Source organism: Myotis brandtii, unplaced genomic scaffold (assembly GCF_000412655.1).
Source record: "Myotis brandtii unplaced genomic scaffold, ASM41265v1 scaffold583, whole genome shotgun sequence".
NCBI classification, from domain to species: domain Eukaryota; kingdom Metazoa; phylum Chordata; class Mammalia; order Chiroptera; family Vespertilionidae; genus Myotis; species Myotis brandtii.
The window spans coordinates 845,871-869,238 of record NW_005370191.1 but is presented as its reverse complement, the minus strand read 5'-3'; the positions used below and the strand labels follow the sequence as shown (position 1 = coordinate 869,238).

Below are 23,368 nucleotides of genomic sequence, written 5' to 3'. Positions count from 1 at the left end.
TGGCGCCAGCACCAGTGGGTCTGAGTCGGCGGCCCTCGCGTGAGAGTGGGTCCCGGCCCAGCGAGAGAGGAGCACCGAGAGGAGCACCGGGGAGGCCCGCTCACAGGGGACCCGGGCCTGCGAGGCCTTGAATGGCTTGGAGGGCTGTGGTCTGAGCTGCTCTGTTTGGAGCAGCAGGGAGGAGGGTGTATGTGGAGTGCCTGGGCCCACCACCCTGAGGGTCGGCACATCTCCCCTGCAGGCCTGGGACTCTGACAGCCCCCCTTTCTCTACTTCGTCAGGACATTAGACTTGTCATGTGATGCGGAAGTGGCCACCCCGATAGGTCCCCTGAGAGACTGGGAGAGGGCAGGGTTGCCAGTGCTGCCCCTGGAGGGTGCATGTTCCCATTAAATCCTCCCTCCTCTGCTCAGGGGTGCGAGGCCCTGGTGGGTGGGGGTGGGTGGGCTCAGAGAGATTGGGAGGCAGCAGTGGGTGATGCCAATTAGGCTTGAGGACCCTTGCACCTCAATGCTCCTTTCTCAATCCCCATGTCCCTGTGACACTCGTAGGTTTATTCGGGGTCTCCCTGGCCCCCAGCCAGGGGATTGGAGTTGAAGAATGAGATCCAGGGCCCTGTCAGCTTCTTCCCACTGTCCATCCAGCTCCCCACAGACCTGTGCTCACCCTGTCTGAGTTTTCTGTGAAGAGGGAAGAGGAACTGAAAGACCTGGGTTCCAATCCTGCCCCCACCCTCCATGGTCTGGTGGCTTTGCAGTTATTTATCCTCTCCAAGCCTCTGTCCCCCTGTAAAGTGGGGGTAACAAGCCTACCTCCTAAGGGTTAAATGAGACAATGTAGGGAGAGCTCCTTGGACGGCCCGAACGTCGTGGGAACTCAGTAAATGCTAAGTATTATGATTATTCTCAAACCCAGACTCTGACTCCTGCAGAGGGTGGGAGGTGGGGGAGGGCAGGAACCAGAGCAGGGCTCTGCCAAGGGTGCTGGGCCCTCTGGATCCTATCCCTGGAGGTCCCAGCTGTCCCCAAGGCCCCCCAGTCCTGGGGGCCAATGTCCCTCATGATTGTCCATGCCTGAGGCCCAGCCCCATTAGGGGCGCCTTCAGGATCCAGTGGCGGCGCAGGCTTGAGGGCTGGGTCTCTGGTGGGGCCGGGCTTGTCCTGGAGAGTTGGGCCCTACTTCCCACTGCTGGCCCGGCTTGTGCTCTTCTGCACGGGGCTGGGGCCAAGCAGGGCAGCGAGGGAGCCATCCGGGGGGGCGCCACCACGCTTCATTTTGAGGTTGGCTCTCAGGGCGGCATCCTGGCCAGAGCCCCCCTCAGGAGAGGCCAGGGGATCTGGAAGGAGAGCAGGAGGGTGGGCCTTGGGAGCACTCAAAGGCGCCTTCGCTTCACACTGCCCAGCGAGGATAGGGCTTTCTACCCATGCATTCACTCATTCACTCACTCACTCATTCATTCATTCATTCTTCAACAAATGCTGACCAGGGCTGGGCTCCAGACCCTGAAGAGGTGCCAGTCACCACCCTGCCCCCAGGGTGAGACATGGAAACCCCAGCCCAAGAGGGAACCAAGGCTCTACAGAGCCCTGTGAGGAGAGATGAGGTCGGCTTCCCAGAAGTGAACTTGGAGCAGGCCCTGAAGTGGGAGTTGGTGTTGAGGAGGTGGAGGGACCAGCTTGAGCAAAGGCGTGGAGGTGGGAGGGCGCCTGGGAGGACTGGATGGTGGCTGTGTCACTGGGCACCAGGCTATGCTGGGGAGGGACTTAGGACTTGATGAATCTAGATGTCAGGCATGGGCAGCAGGGAGTCACCGAGGGTCCTTGATCGGGGAGGGTTGGCAGGGTCAGGCTGGGGTTTGGGGGAAATTACCTGGCAGCCAAGTGAAGGGAACAGAGAAGCAGGGAGACCAGAGACAGTGGCAGCTGTCACGAGGGCAGCAAGGAGTGGGAGGTCGGAGCAGAGGGAGATTCCCAGCTCTGTGGCCAGCTGTGGGCCCACCGTTCCTGGGCCCTGGTCACCACTCACCGTGGATCCCTATCATGTGCTCCAGGATGAGGACTCTCTCTGCCAGGATCTTCAAGGCCTCCCGCAGCTGCTGCACCCCCTCACCCTGCGGGGAGGAAGCAGCCAGGGTCAGGGCCATTTCGCCTCAGTGTACATGTTGTCCCGGTCCCTCCCATTCCCGCCTGTCACCAGCAATACAACAGCCACCATCCACTCTGGGCCGGGGATAGCGTTTGAATTCTTGTTCACAGACAAGGAACCAACGCACAGAGAGGGTAACCAGCGTCCCCTGGACACACAGCCTGGAAGTGGCCTAGCGGCTTTCATGCCCAGGTGTGTCCCCTCAAGTCTGGGCTTTTCCTGCTCCAAGCTGCCTGCCAGCCTCCCCTGTGTGCCCTTCTTTCCAGAAAACGCCCTCAGAGCACCTAGAACAGGCCCACAGGTGGGGGAGCTTGGCTGATTTCCGTCCTGGCACTGCCCACCTGAGAGCCCGCCCCCAAAAGCAAAGGGGAAGAAAAGCCACTGCTTCTGGGGTCCCGGCAGGAGGGCAGGATGGTGGCGAGCCTGCATCTCTGAGACCTGGCCTACACGTGGGCCAAGGACCCCGTGTGCCAAGACATGTGAATGAGCTGATTGATTGATGTCAAGGCCACTTTGAAAAGTGATGATGAAGAGACAAGTGCCCGCCTGGAGTCAGCAGCAAAACGGACACCTTTTGCTGGTAGAGCATGACAGCTGTCATGACATTCAGATGAATTTAGCTTGAAACACAACAAAAGGAAACCAAAAAGCAGCCTATTGGGTTCCAGGAGAGAGGTCTTCCCACCAGCGACCCAAAGTCCACCAGAAGCTGTATCTGGACAGTATCTGGGATGGGGGTGTCCCCGGTGAGGAGTCCCCCTCCCCCTTATGAAATGGGGAGGGTGAGTCATAGGTGCCCTCTGTGGAGAGCGGCTACAGCGTTTGGACAGGTTCAAGCCTGGGACTAATGAGAGGGCACGATCCTCTCGTGGCAAAGCCACGTGCAAGTCCCAGCACAATGCTTGATCAGGTGCATGTAATTGAGTAGATTCGAAACCCACGAGAATGTTGTAAACATCTTGACCATGCCCTTACTTTGCCTCGTGGAATCTGGCTATGAAATAAAGACTCGGCTTGCAGCCTGTGGCACTGTCTCTCCATCAGAGAGCAGCGTCCCACCCAGACCCAGCTTTCTTCTCTCGTCTGTCATTTCTAATCCTTCACCCCCCCATGGCTGTGCTGGTGTGGCACATCCTCTCAGTCTGGCATCCCAAGTGACCTGTGAATCTGCTCACGCCCCAGCATGCACATCCCCTCCCACTGCCTCCTGAGCCCACCACGGCTGCTCTGGTTCCAGCACCTTCCCCCCTTTCCAGTCCCACAAGGTCCTCTAGAAGGTCCCACAGCCCAGGCCACCTCCCACAGCTGCCTGCCTCCAATGCCCACCTCGCCAGGGGCCAACAGCACAGTTACCTCTGTGGCAGCTTTCTCCTCTTCTTCCCCCTTCCGGCCAGGCTCGCCCTAGGAAGAAAGCCATGCAGTCAACGGTGGTGCGGGTTGGGGAGGGGGCCTGGGGCGAGCAGAGCAGCGGAGGGCCAAGGCCCTGGTCACCCTGCACAGCCTCACTTGGGAGGTGTCTGAACTTGGCTTTAGGGGCTTAATTCTGCTTCTGGGGCTGGGGGGTCAGGTTTGAAACCTCATGAGCTCATGTCTTGGCTCTCCCAGGGATCAAGTCTCCTACCTCTTAGGACTCTGTTTTCCTGTCTCTAAAATGGGGCCAGTCTCATAATAACACCTACGTGATACTTGCTCCTTCTGTGTGACCTTGGGCAAGGTACTTTACCTCTCTGTGCCTCAGTATTCTCATCTGTACAATGGGGTAATAATAGTGTCTACCTCATAGGACTATTAAAAGGATTAGATGGATAACGAGCGTAGACTGGAGCCTAACACATAGAGGTGCTGTGAAAGTGTTGTCATATATTACCAGACAGAAGCCTGGGAGGAGGCATGGCTTTGGAGGCTAACACACCTATGCTTGCCTTCCTGTGTGACCTTGGGAAAGTTACTTAACCTCTCTGAGCTGCCAGTTCTGGCAAATGGGGATAATAAAACACAGTATTGCTGGGCTGCTGTGAAGCTTAACTACACTATGGGTGAAGAGCGCCTCCACAGTGGCCAGCACATAGTAGGTGCTCAGCAAAGATCCATCCTTCCTCCCGGGCCCCATTGCCTCCCCTCCTCCCCCTTTACCCCCACTCCCCATAAGGCCTTGGGCACAAAGGAGGCTCCCCCTCCAGGGGCAAGAGTTGAAGCTCATAAATTCTTGTTTCCAAGAATGGAAATTAGAAGCCAGCTTCCTAAGCCTCTTAAATTCTGGGATTCAGAGACGGGAAGGGATGCTCTAGGTCTACAGCACATTAACTCAGGGGCCTGGGCTCCCTGAGGAGACCTCCGGACTCTCATCAACCCCTTTAACAGGCTATTTCAGTCCTTGCTCACATTCCCAGTGAGGTGGCTCCCTTTTCAATGTGGGCATCTGGGACTGCACTCAAGTTGCCCCTTTCTGTCCTCTGCCCTACCCTGGATAAGGTCATGTTTGGGGAGGCTGTGGGGTGGAGCTCAGGTAAGGCCACCTGGGAGAGTCCTCCCCCCGCCACCCCCACCCCCAGTACCCTGGGCCTGCACCAGGGCCCACCGCTCCAGGTGTGGCCCATCTAAACAGCCCACACTTACAGATGGCCCCGTCATGCCTCGCTCTCCAGCCAGGCCCTGCAGAAAATCAAATAAAGCAGATGAGCCCTTGCTGCCTTCCCTGGCCAACCCTTCAGTCCTCCCGGCCCCCTACACTGGGCTCTGGACCTGGAAAATAAGATGGGAGGACAATGAATGACATGGAGGAAATGGAAAGGCCACACCAGGGGGCCTCCCAGGTTCTGAAGCCATCCTTCTCTGGCTCCTAAATGAACCTCAGCAGAGCCCTCGGTCTTCTCATCTGCAAAATGGGGCAAAGCACACCCCTCCCACCCCCTCACGTGGAGAAAGACCCTCAGAGACCTACCACCCACAGTGAAGCCACAGTCTGGCCCCTCGTGGTACCCAGGAGGCTGTGGCCATTCCGACATTGTCAGCATTCGGGCTAACCTTGGCCCTGTTGGGGCCTGGACAGGACCCGGCAGAGAGTCCTGGAAGGGCTGTCCACGGGGGCCCTGGAGAGCCAGAAATAAGCCTTATGCCCTATGGCATCCAGGCCCTGGCCAAGGGCTCCAGCCTTAGGGAAGGACCACAGTAAGGAGGTAAGGGGTCCAGATGCCAGTGACATGAAGACCCCTTAGGCCAGCGGTTCTCAACCTGTGGGTCGCGACCCCTTTGGGGGTTGAACGACCCTTTCACAGGGGTCGCCTAAGACCATCGAAAAACACATATATAATTACATATTGTTTTTGTGATCAATCACTATGCTTTAATTATGTTCAATTTGTAACAATGAGATTGGGAGTCACCACAACATGAGGAACTGTATTAAAGGGTCGCGGCATTAGGAAGGTTGAGAACCACTGCCTTAGGCAGATGCCCGGCCACACCCTCTCAAGGGGAGTTGGACAAGCAGCTCAGACTCGGTCCCCTTGAACCTCCTCGGAATCTTGCAGACCTGGGCCCCCACAAGGACATGGTCTGCAGAGCCACCTGAGGCAGCCCTGTTCACAAGGGCCTGGAAAACCGTGAACATAGACCACCTGGCAGGATAAGGCTACCCTATAACGTCCACTGCATTCCTGGCAAGGGCTGGAGGCAGCCGGAGAGCCGGAAAGGAGCCTGGCCTAGCCGGGACCCCAGCTCTGCCACCTGCTGTGTGACTCCCGCAAGTGACAGAGCCTCTCTGAGCCTCCACTCCCCCCGCCGCTGGATTAAATGGTGGGATCCCTGAAAGCAGTCGGCACGAGCAGATGGGGGAGAGTGGGGAGCACTGTCATCCCTGACCGCACCTGTGGCTGTGGCTGAGGCAGCCGGAGGGGCACCACTGCGCAGGGCTCCGAGGCGCGGGGAGCTCAGCCAGACTTCTCTCCCACCGCCTCCTGTGCTTCCCCGGACCTCTCTGTCCCTCACCAGTCTTCTCAGTCACTGTCATTCTCTCACCTGCTCCCAGCCCCTCTCTCCAGGGCCTGTGGTTGGGGCCTGAGGGACCAGGAGGGAACCCCTGGGGTGCCTCGCTCCGGGGACCTAAACTCTCGGCTTACCTGGGCCACCCCTCCTGATGCAGGAACAGATCAGGCCTGGGGGCCTCCCATCCCCTCTGCAGCCCTCATCCCACCCCAGGCCCTGCTGGCCAGCCTGGTCTGTCCCACATCCACTCTTGCTCTGCCCTAGGCCTGTGGTCGGCAAACTGCGGCTCTCAAGCCACATGCGGCTCTTTGGCCCCTTGAGTGTGGCTCTTCCTAAGCCTTAGGAGTACCCTAATTAAGTTAATAACAATGTACCTACCTATATAGTTTAAGTTTAAAAAATTTGGCTCTCAAAAGAAATTTCAATCGTTGTACTGTTGACATTTGGCTCTATTGATGAATGAGTTTGCCGACCACTGATCTAGACGAGTCTCAACTGGGCTGACTGGGCACTTCAAGTCTCTGCCACGTATCTGTTCCATGCCAGTAGGCTACCTCAGGAATGTCCTCATGGAGATGACAGAAACACAGGAAAGAGCAAGGCCTCTCGAGTTGTAGACTTAGAAGCACCGTACTTGCACTTCTGCTTCATTCTATTACCCAAAGCCAGGCACATGGTCAAGTCCAGAGACAGAGGCAGAGGACACTTCAAAGTTAAATGCCCAAGGGGGTGGATGCAGAGAGGGCAAAAGATCATTCAACCCATCAGCAAGACCTATCAATTCTACCTTTCCGCACCTGTCCTATACTCCTTCACTCTTATTGCTACCACCGCTTCAGTTCACCATGATCCCTCTTGCCTATCACCACCTGACTGCTCTGTCCAAATCTTTCTTGTCCATTCCTCCTCAGACCATTCTCAATGCAGCAACGAGAATAAACTGAAAAAGAAAACCTGCTCTGACCACTCATTTAATTAAGTCTGCCAAATGGTTTCCTATTGTTCTGTGGGAAAGAGAGGCTTTGTAATGACTTCCATGTGAGGACAGCCTGGGACCCCTTTCTCCAACCTCATCTCCTTCCATCCTTTCTTTCATTTTATGGTTGAAACACATCACAATTCCCCAACTTGTACACTATTTCAAGCCTCTGGGGTCTTATTTGGACTGCTCTGTGTCCAAGTAGAGTTCTTTATCCCTCCTTTTGGTACGGGTTCAAAACCCTCTGCCTTATGCCCTAAACAAAAATTAAAAAAAAAAAAGAGGCGAAGAGCATAGATTGGTTTGGCTCAGTGGATAGAGCGTTGGCCTGTGGACTGGCTGTGATCCTCTACAAGTGGTCGGCAAACTGCGGCTCGCGAGCCCCATGCGGCTCTTTGGCCCCTTGAGTGTGGCTCTTCCTAAGCCTTAGGAGTACCCTAATTAAGTTAATAACAATGTACCTACCTATATAGTTTACGTTTAAAAAATTTGGCTCTCAAAAGAAATTTTAATCGTTGTACTGTTGATATTTGGCTCTGTTGACTAATGAGTTTGCCGACCACTGCCCTAGGCTCTACATGGCATGTCTCAGGGTCTGTGCACCAGCCAGCCCTTCTCCTCCACGCCGAGTCCTCCTGGTGGGAAAACACACTGTGGGGACAACAGGGAGCAGATCCGAGTCGGGCACACTGGTTCTTTGACGTCCAGGACGTAAGCTTTAGGGGCCTGGACTGTGGCCCCCGGTCCTGGCTGTGTCATCAGATGGGGGAATATTTGTCATTTAACTAAAGGGATGAATGAACACATGGGACTCCTCAGGACCCAGTGTCCACAGGGCCAAGGCCAGGATCCACATCCTCGCAGTGTGGGAGCCACCTCTCAGCACCTCCTCTCAGTACTACCCCCCGCCCCCCGACCCCCAGCAGAGCTGGGCCCAGGATGGGGGCTGCACAAAGCCCTGCACAGTAGGACATCCAACACCCAGCAGGCATCCCAGGCCCTTCCTCCTCCTCCGAGTGATTTTCCTCCCAGACCCTTGGGCTCCTGTACTACAAGGTGCTTCCACCTGGCACTTCAGTTCTCTTTGCTTCCTGTAGCAACCCCCTCCCTGGCTCAGCAGCCGAGGAAGCCAGAGCCCAGGGAGGCTGCCTTTTAGCCCGAGGTCACATCTGAACGGCAGAATAAGTTGGGGTGGAGCACCCAGTCAGCCTTTGGGGTACCCCCTCCCACACAGGTGATTCTTGGGAACAGGATGACAGGCGAGGGTGGACCTTCTGTGATGCTGGCCTCCCTGATCTCAGTTAGCTCATCAATAAAATGGGAATGACGCTAACACCTCTCTGGCAGAGAAGAAATGAGCAGTGAAGACCTCTGCTGCAGCTAAAACCAGAATCTCGTGCCTACGTGCCCCCGGGCCCCACCTGGGCCCAGGTGGGGACTGGCCAGGTGGACTGGTTCCTTCCAGAGCAACTCCTGCAGCAAAAAGCCTGGCTCCTCCCTTCCTAGGAAGCCACTGACCCCTCACATGCCAGAAATGGGAGAGGCCTTACCTGGGATCCAGGTGCACCTGGGGGTCCTGGGGGACCATGTGGTCCTGGGGGACCTGTTGGCCGAGTTATAGACAAGTTACCTGGGGCCAGAGAAGCCTTTTGCCCCCATCAGCTCTAGAGAGGGACATTTCCACCCCACCCCAGCCCCTCCCCTGGCCTGCCTCATGGGCAGCAAACAAAGATTTGGTGACTGAATGGTGGGGGGACAGGGAACACCCACTCCCCTGGCCTCTCCTGCCCATACTCAGAGCAGAGAGCCCACCTCCACCCGCTCTCTCCATGCAGCCTACACCCCAAACTGCTTCTCCTCCCAGAGCCTTATCCATGGGGCCACTCTGCAACCAGCCCATGGCAAATCTCTCCCACATCAGCCCCTCCTTGGGACTTGGGACCAGACCCCCCAAGATCATCCTTCTTGCCTGGGTGACTACAACTGCTTCTTGATCATCCACCCTCCATGGGGACACCCAGAAAGCAACTGTTCGGTGAGGTCCCTCTCAGCCCAGCCCGTCCACACTCCCCAGATACCCTCCCGGAAAGGTCCTCGGCTCCTGTGCCTTTGCCAATCCACTCCTTCCCCCGGAGCTTCTCCATTCCCTCCACATCCCTGCAAGTTCTTTCCTACTGGTCTTCCCTACAACTCTCAGGCTGAGTATCTCCTCCCCCAGGAAGCCTCCCTAGCACCCGCCCCCACCCCCCCACCTCTCTTCCAGAACTTCTGGCATGCACCAGCCACCACCCTGCCTGCTGTCAGTCTCCATGTCTGACTGCCTCTGGGGCAGAGAGAGTCCAGAGGGTCAGACTGGGCCACATGTGCCCAGCACAGGAAGCGGCGTTCATGATGAACTTCCAGCACACTTGGACCAGGAGGCCTCTGTCCCTCCCCGCACAGGCCTGTGCCTCCCAGGCTGCAGGGAGCCCCGATGGGCTGTTCCAATGTGCCCCCCGGCTTGAGGAGGCCGGCAGGACAGTGCACCCAGGTGGGGCACACATCTGCAGTCAGAGCACATCACCTGAGGCCCCATGTGCTCTCAAGCTCATTCCCTCACCTGGTCTGAGCGTTTATCAAAAGCCGCCTTTGAAACAACGCCTGCCCTGGCCGGGCCCTCCCCCGGCCCTGCTTTCCGCTGTCATCACTCTCAGATCTGTGGACTCACTTACTTATGAGCAAGGTTTGCTTCCTCCACGAGAGTGTAAATACCACCAGGCCTTTGTTTTATGAACCTTTGTTTTATGACAGGAGGGACCTAGAACACTGCCCAGCAGGTAGGATTTGCTCAGTGAATATTTGTTCAATGGGTAAGAGAGTAAATGAATGACAGGGAGTGAGTGTTCTGGATCTGGGGACAGCCACACAGCTGGGCGGGCCGGGCTTCGGTGGCCCTGGCCCCAAACGCCCCTGTCCAGTGAGGGTCCATGGAGGGTGGGGATCAAGCCAGATCCAGGCTCAGCCCATTGAGCCCAGGGCCATCTCCTCCCGCAGGGCCACTGGTTTCTGCCTAAAGGCCCGGGACCTTGTGCCTCTCATAGTACCGGTCCCACCTGAGCTGCCCTGTGCTGACCCCATGCTCCCCCTGGGCCTGGGCCTCCGTGCATCCGGTGCATCCACCACCCAGATCCACATGAGGGCAGCTCTGAACTGCTTTACGTGGGCATCAGGAACTCGGGTTCCTTTGTCCAGTCCCACAAATGAGCTGCCGAACAGTAGGTTGGGGCAGACCCAGTCTCCAGCACCCTGCCAAGGCCACGGGCCCCCAATGGCTCCTTCAAGTCCCCTTGGCCCAGGCCAAGCCCAGGATGGGGCACCCAATCCAGGCCGTCGGTGCTGCTGCCTTCTGCACTTACCTGGAGGGCCGGGGGGACCCCGGGGTCCTGGGACACCGGCCAGCACCGTGTCCACGGCGGCAGAAGCCAGCTGTGAGTCTCCATCTGCGGGAAGAGCAGACGGCCTGTGACCTGGCAGGGTGGAGTTGGCAGAGCTGGGAGGCTGGACCTGAGGTCCCCCAGAGCTGGGATGGATACTCCGGACCCCACTGGGGCCTCAAAGCAGCCCTGGCAAACAGATGCAATTGCTCCCACTGCTCAGAAGAGCACACGGCGGCCAGGTCAAAGGGCCGGGAAAGCCCGGTGAGCTTCTTATAAAGACAAACTCTTTCCTGAACCATCCAGACCCTTCAACTCTGGCCAGTCCCACTCACCTCCCCAATGCCCCAGGCTGGCACTGTCTTCCAGGTTCCATCCCACATGCCTGCCCTGATGCGCCCAGCTGGCTCACTCACTCAGGGCTCCTCTAAGAAGCCCTCCCTGCTCACCCCTCTGAGCTGCCTCCATCAGGGCTCTGGGGCAAGGTGGGGCCTGTCTAATGGCCTGTCTCCCAAGGCCTGGGCTCCTCTAGGGTGAGCCCCATGCGACTTCACCCTGCGCATCCCCAGAGCAAGGACAGAGCAGCCAGGCCCAGGAACTGGGCTACCTCTGCCCCTCCCTCCATACATGGGAGCCTGGACTGTCCTTCCATAGGCCTCACAGCAAGTGGGCACCTGTGGGTGCTCAGACCCACCAGCTGTCCCCACTGGAGCATCCCCACCTTTCCCAATGCTCACACCCCAAAGGCCGCCCTCCCTCAGGGCCCCCAGGGCTGGGGAAGGAGGGTCCTGTCTGAGGAGGGCTCTGGGCACTGGAGGTGGTAGGTGGGCAGCGTCAGGTCTGACACAGGGCATCATGCCCAGGCCGGGCAGCCTGCAGCACTCAGATGGCTCCTCATGGCCCAGGGGTCTGGGGCTGCTGAGCCCTGAGACCCCCAAGTGCATCACAAACACTATCTATTCTCTCCCTGCCCAGAGGCATCTCTGAGCCACATGCGGGTGAAAAAGCCGAGTGTTCAGCGAGTTAACATTTGCTCCAGACGCCCCATGAGAGAGCCGGCCCCTCCCCAGGCCCTGCCCTGCTGGCCAGGCCCCTCACTCACTGAGGACACAGCCCAGGACCCCAATTCACTTGGTTCAGGATAAGGCTGGGGGCTCTGTTTTACAAGCCCAGAGCGATTCCATCAAGAAATATTATCACCCCACTTTACAGATGGAAAAACTGAGGCTCAGAGAGGGGCCAGATGTTAACACTCAGGTGAGGGCTGTGCTGCCTGAGGGGACAGAAGCACCAGCAGGACAGGAGGTGGGGTTTCCCTAGTGGCTGACAAAGGTCCCCCTCCACCACGGTGCCCTGGATGTACCCACCCATCCCCTCTCAGCAACATGTTAATCCTCCACCACGGTGCCCTGGATGTACCCACCCATCCCCTCTCCGCAACATGTTAAGTCAGTCCTGTCACTTTGCTTCTTATAGAACCCTTCCCGCTCCCCACGGGCCTCAGCTCCCTCAGCCAGGCCGGCGCTGCAGCACTGGCTTCCCCACGGCAGGCAGTGCTTCTGGGGGCTCAGGGGTGCCCCTTGCACTAGCCTGTGGCCCCTGAGGGAGGAGTGTTTTTCTCTCTGCTGTATCCCAGTGACGACACACAATAGGTGCTCAGGCAACACTTGTCAGATGACCTGCAGTGAGGGGACTTGGGACAAGGAGATGGGGCAGCAGATGACCTCAGTGGTGCTGCCATCCTGGCAGAGAAACTGAGGCCAGGCCAAAGAGCAGAGTGATCTTTGCCGAGTCAGGACCCCAGCTGAGCACCAAGGCAGGGACAGGTCATGCTGGGCCCAACGTGAGGTTGGGGGGTCAGTATGGGTCTCCCGGGGCCCCCACCTCTCCCAAGCCAGTGCCCCACTCACTGATGGGCCCCTCATGGGTCCTCTGGGGAGGGCTATCCCTCAGCAGACGGGGTGGCCCAGGCCCCCCTCCCCTCAGGCCAGAACTCACTGTCCTTGTCCGTAGGTGGCTGCAGGGAGTAGAGGACGCCTTGGGGGCCATTTGGAGGGAGCCCCGGGCTGCCTGCTGGGCCGGGGGGGCCAGGGGGTCCGGGGCGCCCCATCTCTCCAGGTAGCCCACGGGGCCCTGGTGGCCCCAAAAGGCCTGTAATGGGGAGAAGAGGAGTCAGGTGAGGGCTGGGCCTGGCAGCCAACATTTCTGACAGGAAACAGGCCCCAATGGGGACAGGGTCAGCAAGGGTCAGCGGTGGCCTTTAGACCAGTCTCCCTAGAGGGCTGTCTTGGGATGTAAGTGAAATGGCTCCCCCCTTCCCTGCCCCCTGCACAGGGAGCCCTGGGGCAGCTGGTGGCAGGGGAGGGAGGCAGGGACGGCTCTGGCCTGGTCCCTCTGCCTCCTCCTAGGACCTAGCTCTGGGCAGGAGCACCCAGGGTGGCGACCAGCCTGATGAGGGGTCACTCCCCGCAGGACCCAGGAGGAGTTTACATGACTGAGGACAACCCTCGCCCCAGCAGCCCCACCCCCACACTGGCACCCACAGCCCCCAGAGCCTCTCTTCTTCCTTCCTGCAGCCCAGGGTGAGACCAGGCCCTAAAGCGCCGGGGATGGGCAGCAATAGGGTGCTGGTGGGCGTACGAGATGACTCGCCTGCTTAGATAGGGGAGAAACCCAGTCCCCGTTCCCCAGGAGACAAATGACAAAGCCAGGTCCTTACCAGGAGGCCCTGCCGGGCCTTTCTCTCCTGCCTGGCCCCGGTCGCCTTTGGAGCCTGGGGGGCCTGCAGGCCCCGGAGGTCCTGTCTGCCCCGGGGGCCCTGGGGAGAGAATGAGATGAGGCCTGGGAACACTGGGCTGAGCGGGAGGCTCCAGGCCGACCACCTGTGCTGTGGGAACAGCCCTGCCCCCAGGAGCCTGTCCACCTGAGGCTTCCCTGAATGGGCAGAGGGACCGTCAGCCCGAGTCGGGCATTACAGTTGACACCATTTCTGCACTGAATGACCTCGATGATCCCAAGAGCTGCTTTGTCTCCATCTGACAGGTGGGGAACTGAGAGCCCGGAAGGCGTGGCCCCTCGCTCAGGTTCCCAGAGCCAGGCTGTAGATGAGTCTGGTTCCCTCTCTCCACGTCCTTCTGTCTCCCTGCTCAGAGTTGGGAAACGGGCTTGTGGCAAAGAGTTCCCCTAAGGCCTCCTCGGAGACTCCAGGAAGCACCACAGGACATGCCTGCCCACCTCCGCGGGCTCCAGGCCCCACGGGTGAGTGAGAGGAGATGGAGGTAAGAGGACCACTGTGTGGCCTGGGGACAGCCCCTTCTCCCTCCGGAATGCCTGAAGGGGGCGCTCAGAAACGCTTGCTGGACGGATGGAGGGGCCTGCGCTGGATCTTAAGGCCCTTCCATCTCCGACTCCACATGACTGTGGTCCAGGAGGAAGGGCTTGAGGGGCTGCTGCTTTGGGGACACTCCACCTGCTCTCTGGGAATCCAGGTGTCATCACCATTTGTAGGGTTTGTTCGCCACCTGGTGGCCATTTCTTGGAACTGCACTTTCCCTGGGAGGGAGCAAGGTCTGGCCCAGAAGACCCAGAGTGGCTCCCAGCCTTCCCCTCCCACCTCCCGGGAGAGGGCAGCTCCTTTTTCAGTCACAGAAGAAGGATTTAAAGAACATGGGTGTGGTCCAGCCCTCTGGGGTGAGGCCTTGGGGACAGTGGCCAGAGAAGTGGGCCAGGGGACCCACAGTGAGAGGCTCCCCTCGCCCACAGCCTGAGCTCACCCCTCCTCCCACAGCCTCAGCGCCTCCGAAGAGTCCAGAATATCTGCTCCTCCCCCAGCCCCAGGACTGGCTACTGGATGCCAACTCTCCCCGCTCCGAGGGTCACCCTCCCTGCTCCTGCTCCTGCTCCTGCAGGACGGGCACACACATGAAGCAGGGCAGAGGAGGCAAGGGAGGGGCTCGGGCAGGTGCTCAGAGCTGAGACTGGGAGGTGCTAAGAAGCTGGGGGCTCAACTGGTGGAGTGGAGAGGGAAGGAGAGCATCACCTTCAAAGGGCTCCAGTGGGGACAAGAATCATGGAGACAGGACCCTTGGGTCGCTGGGTAACCCCAGGGGTCACTTCTCTGAGCTTCAATTTCCTCTGTAACCCCAAGCTTCATGAGCTTACCGGAAAGACCAGAAAGGACATCTGTCCAGCCTAGCGTGACGTACAGATGTTTAATAACTGGCACAGCATGGACACTGACCAGTCAGGGGACACCCGCCTTAAACGCCCGAGCTCAGCCAGACTGACAGGTGTCAGCGGAACACCCACTCAGGTCAAGGCCCAGCACAGTGCCTGGCACAAGGCAGGCGTTCAATGATTCGGGCGACTATTACTACAATTATTATTATTCACAGGCTCAGAGGACAGAATCCTGACCAATGGATGGAAGCTACAGAAAGAAATTTTTATCCCTGACTTTCAAATGTGGAGGGAAGGGAGAAAATAACAGGGCAGCAGGTGCCCTCCAACGCTAGTCAGAGCTTGTTGAGGAGTCCCCAGAAGCTGGTGGGAGGCAGTGAGCTCCCCGTCCTGGGGGGTATGCAGACAGGGGCCAACCAAGGAGTAGGCTGGGCTGAGGGCCTAAATGAAGATGCTAAGGTAGCATCAGGGCAGCTAATGAGGACAGTAGCTGGACTGTATACAATAAGGAATGGTGGGGATTGGGGCAAACTGCAGAGCTTAGACAAGATCTGAAGGACAGGCATGACAGCGGTAGCCAGCTGTCTCCATGATGGACTGCCAGTTCCAATGGCCAAAGTCTCCATTTTTCTAAAAGAAGCCAGAAACCCTCATTTTTATGTGAAATCCCTCAGTGTTTAAATAGCAGCTCACGTTTTTAGAATGCCGTGTGGGCATGTTTGACCTAAGGCCAGTGTGGGACCTACTTGTGGACTCCCTGGAGCCATGCCCGCCCAGGACCTCTCTAGCTGGCCCCAGCTCTCCCCTGTGGGCCACACTCACCGGCTGGGCCTGTGGGCCTTCTTCGGGGCCCTGGGTGGGCGAGAGGGATAGCGTCAGGGAGGAAGTCCTCATTCCAGGGCGGTGGGGTGCTCTGGGGGACCGGCAGGTCATTGTCTGGGCTTGAGGGACGCTCTGCTGCTTCCAGCAGGAGAACCTGGGCCAGAGAAGGCAGAGGGTCAGGCCTGGGCCAGGCCAGGGACACATGTGGACAGGGAGAGTGCCCCATGAGACCTGCAGCTGCCCCTGCTGGGTCGGGGTCACCCTCCTCAGTGGGACCCCCACTGCCCTGGCCGGATGCTCTCCCACCCCTACCCTCCTGTCCTTCCTGTTTCAGGAGAGCCCTCCTGGACCCTCAGGTTCAAGCAGGTCCCCACTGGACACTTTCAGAGCCCCTGAACATATTTTCTAGAGGGGCCATCGCTGGGTTTGGGGATCTGAGTAATGACCATGGTCACCTCCACCTCACTAGCTCCTCACAAGGGGGGGACTGGGTGTGCTTGTCCCCCCACGTTGCCTGGCTCAGGGCACAAATACACGGTCAGGGGATGTTTGTGGATGGGTGGATGGATGGATGGATGGATGGACGAATGCAGCGATGGAAGGTGGGAAGGAGGGAGGAAAATGAGAGAAAAAAATAAAATGAGAGAGAGAGGGAGAGAAAAAAAGAAAGAAAAAGTAAGAAAAGAAAAGGGCCTGGTTTGGTACAGGAATTTTAGGAGGAGCTCCAGGAACACAAAGGAGGCTGTGATCGCTCAGGGCCGTCTGGGAAGCAGCCTGTCTTCTCCCCTTGAGGGAGTCAGGGGTCAAAGACTGCAAGACCCAGGGCCCGGGCAAGGAAACTCTCCCTAATTCTCTCCAACTGGGAGCCAGGCCTGTGGCTCCAGCAAAGCCCGGTTGTCTCTGAAGAGGCCAGCAGGGGGCACTGTGTGCCCAGGATCAGTGCAGGGCCGGAAGGCAGGTACAGAGAACCTGGGCAGGCCCTAGGCGGAGTGGGAGGGGAGGGCACCGGGGCCCCTCCGCTGTATTAAGTGGAGTCAGGCCTCCTGCTCCCACCCCGTGGTGTGTCCCTGCCCTTGGTGTCCATCTGACCGATGGGGAGGGAGAAGTCTGGTGTCTCAGGTTCACTCCAGCTCTGAATCCTGCTAAAGTACTAGCCCCACCCCCCTTTCCCCGTGATTAAGGGGGTCTGAGGATGGGTCAGAGGGTGGTGAGGGGGGCCTGTCTGGGGGGCCTGCTGTTATGATCACTGCTGCCCGAAGGTATCCAAACCCCAGGCCTGAACCCCGACTCTGTCCCATCCTGAACCCTCTCCAACATCGGAGTCCGGGGGCCGCCCTGGGACTTACCTCCCCAGTTCCAGGAGGGCCAGGGCCTGTGCATTTGGCCTTTCCCTGGCCCCACCCCAGTGCCCCTCGGCCTGCAGTCAGCCACACGTCTCCCCTGGCCTGTGGCCCAGGCTCCGCAGCAGCTTCTTGCCTCCCTACCTCCACCTGCCCCCCTCACCTCCTAGAGCCCCCCACTCCCTTCCACACAGCAGTGGGATGAAGACCTCATGCCAAACGAACCCTACCCAGTCCCCCTCCAAACCTCCATTGTCCCTGCACAGGTGCCCGTCTCACCCTGCCCCGCCCCTCCTGGGCCTCACCTTAGGCTCTGTTGCAGATACTCTGAATGACCCCCGAGGCCCCCCTGACCTGAGACTCCCCTCCTGCGGCCCCTGGCTCCTGCAGGGCCCTCTGCCAGCCCTGCCCTTCCCTCCTGAGGAAGATCCTGGACTCTAGTGAGCTGCCCCTCCTCCCTACAGTTGTCTCACCCTCTGGGCAGAGGGGCCCTCCATCCCATCCCTGTATACTCCCTTTGTGCCAATGGCCAGCCAGAGTGGGAGACAGAACCACTTGGAGCAGGCGCCCTCCTGCTGTTGGTCCCCAGAGCCCGGCACCTGTTAAGTGCTGTCTAATGGGGGAGGCTCAGGTCCTGCGGCCATACAGGCTGGCTGGAACCCTGGCTTTCCCATGTGGCCTCTGTGTGACCCTGTGCAAGCATCATGACTTCTGTGAGCCTCAGTTTTCCCATCAGCAAAATGGGGATGACTACAAGCTACCTTCACAGGACTTAGGCCTGGGCTGGGCTGAGGTTTCCCAGGTATGAGGCAAAGGCCCTTCTGAGCATCTACCACCACCACCACCACCACCACCACCACCACTACCAGTTCTGCAGTGTTTCTGGGCCTGGGTGACAGTCTCCGAGGATCCTTGGGAACCAAGTGTCTCAGGTTTCCATCTGTCCTGGGTGGCTGGGCTCCTGCCCTGTGAGGCTCTGGTGACCTCCCCTACCTGATCCTCACAAGAGCCCACGAGACAGGAAGGGTAAGTGTGGCCACCTCGCAGGCAAGGTGGAAATAGAGGTTCAGAGGCCACAAGCGTCTTGCCCAAGGTCACTCAGCGAGCAGACAGCAGGGCAGGGCCCCATGTGGTGCCCCGTCTGCCTCTCCACAGCGTGGCCACAGCCTTGGCCTCAGGGGAGCCTCGCAAAGGCAAGGAAAAGGGGACCCGCTAGCTCAGGCCACCCAGCAGCTTCAGGGTGGAACCCAGTCTCCTGACCCCTGGAACCCCATGGGGAGGAGGGGGTTACGATTTCTGCCTCAACTGCTGAGTCTTCCCTGGGAAGCTGGCTGGACGGTCAGTCAGGGACTCTGGGGCAGTTGAGGGGCTGGGGAGTGGGGAGAGCTGGCTGTCGGTGGCAGGAGGCAGCAGACCCTGGTCAGTGGGCGTGAGGATGGGGGTGAGAACTGGCAGGACCTGGGTCTTGGGGGCAGGCGTGGATGAAGGTGGGAGTGGCTCTCCCATTATTGGTCCGGCTCTGGGGACAGTGGGATTGCCACCAGTCAAACGAGGGCATGGGAGAGGGCAAGACTGGGGGTGAAGGTGACCAGTGTGGGTGGGTTCAGCTGCAGTGTCTCAGGAGGGGGGGACCTCCATATGGACCTATTGCACAGGGAGTAGGCAGGAGCAGCAGGGGCCGGGCAGCTTGGGGGGACTGAAGGAGGGGTGCCTGACCGTGGCTCCTGGGGGCAGGCCCTGGCGTTCTCCTTTCATGGCCAGGCTCTGGGCTCCCCAGAGGCATCTGCCACATGCAGCCTTGTCCCCACACAAAAGGCCTGGCTCACTTCCTCCTGGGACACCTCCCACACAGACACCAGGCCCACGGAGCCCACAGACCGGGCAGAGGAGCACTGACCACGGCTAAGTGAGCATCAGCCCTGGCCCGAGGCCAAGCCCCCCTGGCCCAGCCGTGGCCAACCTTCTGGAGAAGCTGATCCCACCCTGCGGGGCATGAGCTCACCAAGCAGGCGGCAGTGGGCGTGGGGACTCGGCCCAAGAAAACCAGACCATGGCCTTCCGGGGCAGTGGCCCTAATGACGTCATCGCGGTCTGGCTGCTTGGCACCAGACGCCAGCCGAACTCCGAGGCCTCGATGACCCTCACGCAGGGAAGTCCCCTTGGGCTCCCTCCCACTCCTTGTGGCCCATGAAGTCAGAGTGAAAACGGAGGGGGAGGAGAGGGAGGAAGGCCGAAAGCTTTTTCCTGCTGGCCTTCTGCCTTCTGTCCCCCCACAGCCATCCCAGCTGTCCCAGGAGAGGAGGGTGGTAGGAGTCCCAGACCAACTGCTAGGACTGGGTCCTCTGGCAGCTCAAGCACCTACAGGTAGTGAAGATGGAGCTGACCCCGAAGGTTGTCTGGACCCCACTGCCCCTTCTTCCCTTGCTCCAGAACCCCCTGTTGGGCCCCGAGAAAGAATCATGATTGGCCAGGTACTCATTTTTCCAGCTCCCTGGCAATCAGGAGGTGGGCGTATAGCCCAGTGCTGGCCACTGAGACATAATGAGTTTGTTGGGGGTTACTTCCTGCTTTTGAACTCGGAGTTAGGATGTGATGCCTTGAGCTGCAGTAGCCACTCTGTCACCATGAGGCATGGACCTTGAGGACAAAAGATAATTCACTAAAGAGGTGAAGGGGGAGGCTGTGAAGAGCCTGGGTTCTTGAGCCACCAAAACAATCTCAGGACTTTTTGTTAAACAAACAGTACATGTCCTCAAGGAATAGCTGGCACTAGGTACTGGTACCTGAATGCATCTCTCCTGACACATCCAAACAGGTTTCCTCGGAGGGAGCAGAAGTCTCAGCTTTCAGGCCTTTGGGTTGCTGCTCTCTATGTCAGCTGCTTGATTTGACTCCCATCTGGGGTCTGGCCGCCTGGCTCTGCCGTCTGTCGTTAGCCACCAGACCCCAGCCTCTGGCCTGGCTGGCCCCAGCTCCATGTTCTCTGACCCCTGCAGGCTCATCTGACCTTGGTACATGCCCCGGGGCTGCTGGGCTGTCCTGACAACTTGCCTAAATTGTGACCCTCTCCTTCTCCAGGCCACTACCTCCCAAGGCCCTCTGACCCAGGCCAACAAAACTCCTGGTGGCCCTACCTCTCTAGGAGATGCTTGAGCCTGGAGCAGGCAGGTAGAGGCAGCTAGAAGGTGAGCTGGGACAGGAGTCTTCCAGCCCCTGCCTGGGACTCCAGAAGGCGGTGGGCTGCTGAGCTGGGCTCCCCATAAGGAAATAGGTGCAGCCACTTCTTTGCACATCCCAGACCCAAGCTACCTCCCCTCACTACTCCCCACCCAAGAACCACCTGAGCTGCCCACTATATACCTGCCTCACAATGTCCCCGTGAGGAGCAGGGAAGTGACTCCTTCAACTTCTGTTTTATGGGATAGCAGAATGAGGCCCGGAGTCGAGAGGGATGTGCCAAGGCAGGGCTATTGCTAGGACAGGAACCCTAGCCCTGGTTCCGCCAACACATCCTGCTGTTCCCCCCACCCCCCACCCCCAAAGTCTGCTGAGGGGTCACGATGCTCAGGCCAGAGAGCAAGCCTGGCCACCCGCCCGCCGCCCGAGGCTTTGCTGCTGGGGCGGAGATGGAGGGAGGTGTCAGGACTGGGTGGATGTGGGAAGGAATTGCTCATGGCAGGAGGGCATGGGTGAGGGCCAGGTGGGTGGGGACAGCTGGCACTGTGCCAGTCCTCCCCCGGAGCTGTGACTTTTAACACCCCGAGGTGCTGGGCTGGGGCCAGGGCAGGCTGCGGGCCGATGCTCTGCCAAACCACGCGGAGGCTTCAGGTGCCTGGAAAATGTCCGTCAGGCAGCTGGCCCGGGGACCCTGCCTTTCCTAAAATCTTGGGTGCCAGAAGTACACCCCGTTATCTTCCCCAGCACTGTGACCCCTCCAGGGATTCCCCATCCCCATGTAGCTTGGCCCACGTGGCTGCATCTTCGCTGTGAAGCCTCCATCCCCAGCGCCCAAAAGCCACTGACCCCCAGGAGGGCACCGGTCCCCACCCAGGCCTGTGACCAGGAGCCCGGGCAGCCGGAGGAGCCTCCCTCCCACAGCAGGGGTGGGGGACAACGAGGCCGTCCAGCCCTGGGGCTTCCATGTCCTGTGCTCTGCATGGATGTCTCCTGTGCACCTGTGTCTCATGGTGGGAACAGAGGCGTGGAGTAGATGATAACACGGACCCTCACACCTGCCTAGCATCCAACCATTTCCAAAGCCGGGTCCCACCACCAAATCCCCTGAGGCCCCGGCAGCCGCGGGAAGCTGGGACTTTAATCCATTCTGCAGACAGGGAGGCGGGAGTTTGCTAAAGTCACCCAGCTGGTGGGTGGTCCCACGTATGTCTGACCCCAAGTGACAGTCACCTGCAGCCCCCATCTGACGAGGCAGGTGCCCTCACAGTCAAGCTTTCAAGGCAGGGGCTGGGCCAACGGCCATGTCGGGCTGGCAAGGGCTATGTGTATGTGTATGTGTATGTGTGTCTACGTGTCTATGTGCCTGTATGTGGTATCTGTATGTTGTCTACGTATGTGTGTCCATGTGTTCATGTGTACCTTTATGTGTCTACTAGTATGTATATGTGTCCGTGTGTCTCTGCGTGAGGGCCAGGTGGGTGGGAACAGCTGGCACTGCTCAGGGCTCTTGCCCACCTCAGTGCTCTGGCCTCACGCTGGCCTCCCTGGTAGCTGGCCATTGTCACACCACCTCCTCCATCAAGGCACTCTCCCCTGGGCTGAACCACCCGCCCCAGCTGGGGCTCTGCCTCGGGCTCAGGTAAAGCCAACCTCCCAGTGCTGGCTCTGCCCTGGGGCCAGGCGATCCCTCCCCCTGCAGTTTTGCTGCCCCAAGGGGTCTGTCCTCCCCTAGGCCCAGCCCCTCTAGTCAGTCACCAGCGCCTGCTCTCAGACCTCTGGGGTTCTACTGAGAATGGCCCCGCCACCAGGGCATAGCCCGTGGCCCCCACTGCTTCGCCTTCTCCCTGCCTGTACCTGCCAAGGACTTTCTCTGGCCATGAGTGAGCTGGGGGCCAGGCCAGAGTGACAGGGAACACCACCCAGAGACGCCTCGCCCAGTGAGGGATGGGAGCATCCTGGCCCCCTGAGGTCTGCTCTGCAGCAAGCTCCTCACCGCCTCCCAGGGGCCCTCCTGGGTAACCTGCCCCGCCACACGCCTGCACCTGGCACATTCTTCCCTCCCTGGCTTACTTCCTTCCTCTTCTCCAAGGCCACCTGGGGCCATTCCCAAATAAACACTTATCCTTCATCAAGTCCTTCTGCCTCTGAGGCGACCTTCTCCTTCCCCTGATGTAGACGGGCCGAGGGCTGGAGGGCTGGGGAGCTCTTCCTCCATCAGCTAGCTCCTCTGTGCCCCGCCCCATGCCAGACAGCAGGAGGAGGGGCCAGAGTTAGGGGAAGCAGCCCTTGGGGTGGGGTTGGTGGGACAACCACTCCTTCCTTTGAGGGGTCCACTTCTAGGCATCCAGTCCCTCAGCACCCGAGGCCTGTACCCAGACCAGCCTGCCGCCTGGGACCTTCAGATTTCTTGCTCTTTCCACTCCCTTCCCGCACCCCAGGAGGCTGGCCCAGCCTACAGAAGGCCACCACAGCTGCCTAGGCCCTAGTAGCACCCAACCCCTGGGACCAGGCTGCTCAGGCCTGGTGGGCTCCCTGAGGCTTGGGCCACACCCTGAGCCACACCCTGCAGGTGCCTGAGGCACCCTCCCCACAGCCAGCTCTCCGGGACCAGGCTCCCCAGTCTGTCTGACCTTGGCCTCCAGCGTGATCAGTCGCTCACTCATGTCGCTGAGCCGGGTACAGTTCATGCATTCTGCAAGAGAAGAGGAGCCAGGTGAAGGTGGAGTGTAGATCCTGGGGAGAGAGCCACCCAGCCACCAGGACAGCCTCTGGGTAAGGAAGCAGGGAACTCTTTGATTGTATGCCCGGAAAACTACCCATCCACCAGGGCATCATCCTAAGCATCCCCTCCTCCATGCAGCCTGCCTGGCCCCCGAGCCTCCTTTCTGGGCACCACAGCACCTAGTGCCATCCGTTTATCCAGCGAAATGCCTGCGCCAGCACCGAGCCAGCCTGTGAGCTCCATGAGGGCAGGGGTCTGTGTTTGTTTTGTTTGCTCATGAGTCTCAGCACCTGGCACAAAGTAGGGGCTCAGAAATATCTGAGAGTTGATGAATGGACAGCAAATGAAATGTGCTCCCCGACTTTGAGAACTGCAGTGTCAAAGGCACAGCTGGTAAGGTCTATGCTAGAGCTGTAAGAACAGAACATGCAAGAGAGCATCATGGGGTCGCCAAAGCCAGTCTGGGGTGGGGGTTGGAGGTCGGGGAGGCATCCTGGAGTCAGTGGCATCAAAAGTGAGGCCCGAGGGACATACTAGTAGAGTGATTGGCCAGGTGAGGGAGAGGGAGAGGCCAGGTCCAGCAGGGGAAGAACAGGTGCTGAGGCCT

The 23,368-nt window shown here is 59.2% G+C and overlaps 1 protein-coding gene across 1 annotated transcript in view; it reads right to left on the bottom strand.

Moving 5' to 3' along the window:
- Positions 1 to 6: 6 nt before the first annotated feature.
- COL26A1 (collagen, type XXVI, alpha 1) overlaps positions 7 to 23,368 on the bottom strand; it is a 142,733-nt gene continuing 119,371 nt past the window's right edge. Inside the window, exons 4-13 of the mRNA XM_005879166.2 lie at positions 22,670 to 22,731; positions 15,523 to 15,676; positions 13,241 to 13,339; positions 12,520 to 12,672; positions 10,504 to 10,587; positions 8,659 to 8,711; positions 4,762 to 4,797; positions 3,499 to 3,546; positions 2,026 to 2,110; positions 7 to 1,336 (exon numbers count right to left, since the gene is read on the bottom strand). Coding sequence (XP_005879228.1) covers positions 1,176 to 1,336; positions 2,026 to 2,110; positions 3,499 to 3,546; positions 4,762 to 4,797; positions 8,659 to 8,711; positions 10,504 to 10,587; positions 12,520 to 12,672; positions 13,241 to 13,339; positions 15,523 to 15,676; positions 22,670 to 22,731 — 935 coding nt within the window. The 3' untranslated portion in view covers positions 7 to 1,175. The remainder of the gene's footprint in view (positions 1,337 to 2,025; positions 2,111 to 3,498; positions 3,547 to 4,761; positions 4,798 to 8,658; positions 8,712 to 10,503; positions 10,588 to 12,519; positions 12,673 to 13,240; positions 13,340 to 15,522; positions 15,677 to 22,669; positions 22,732 to 23,368) is intronic.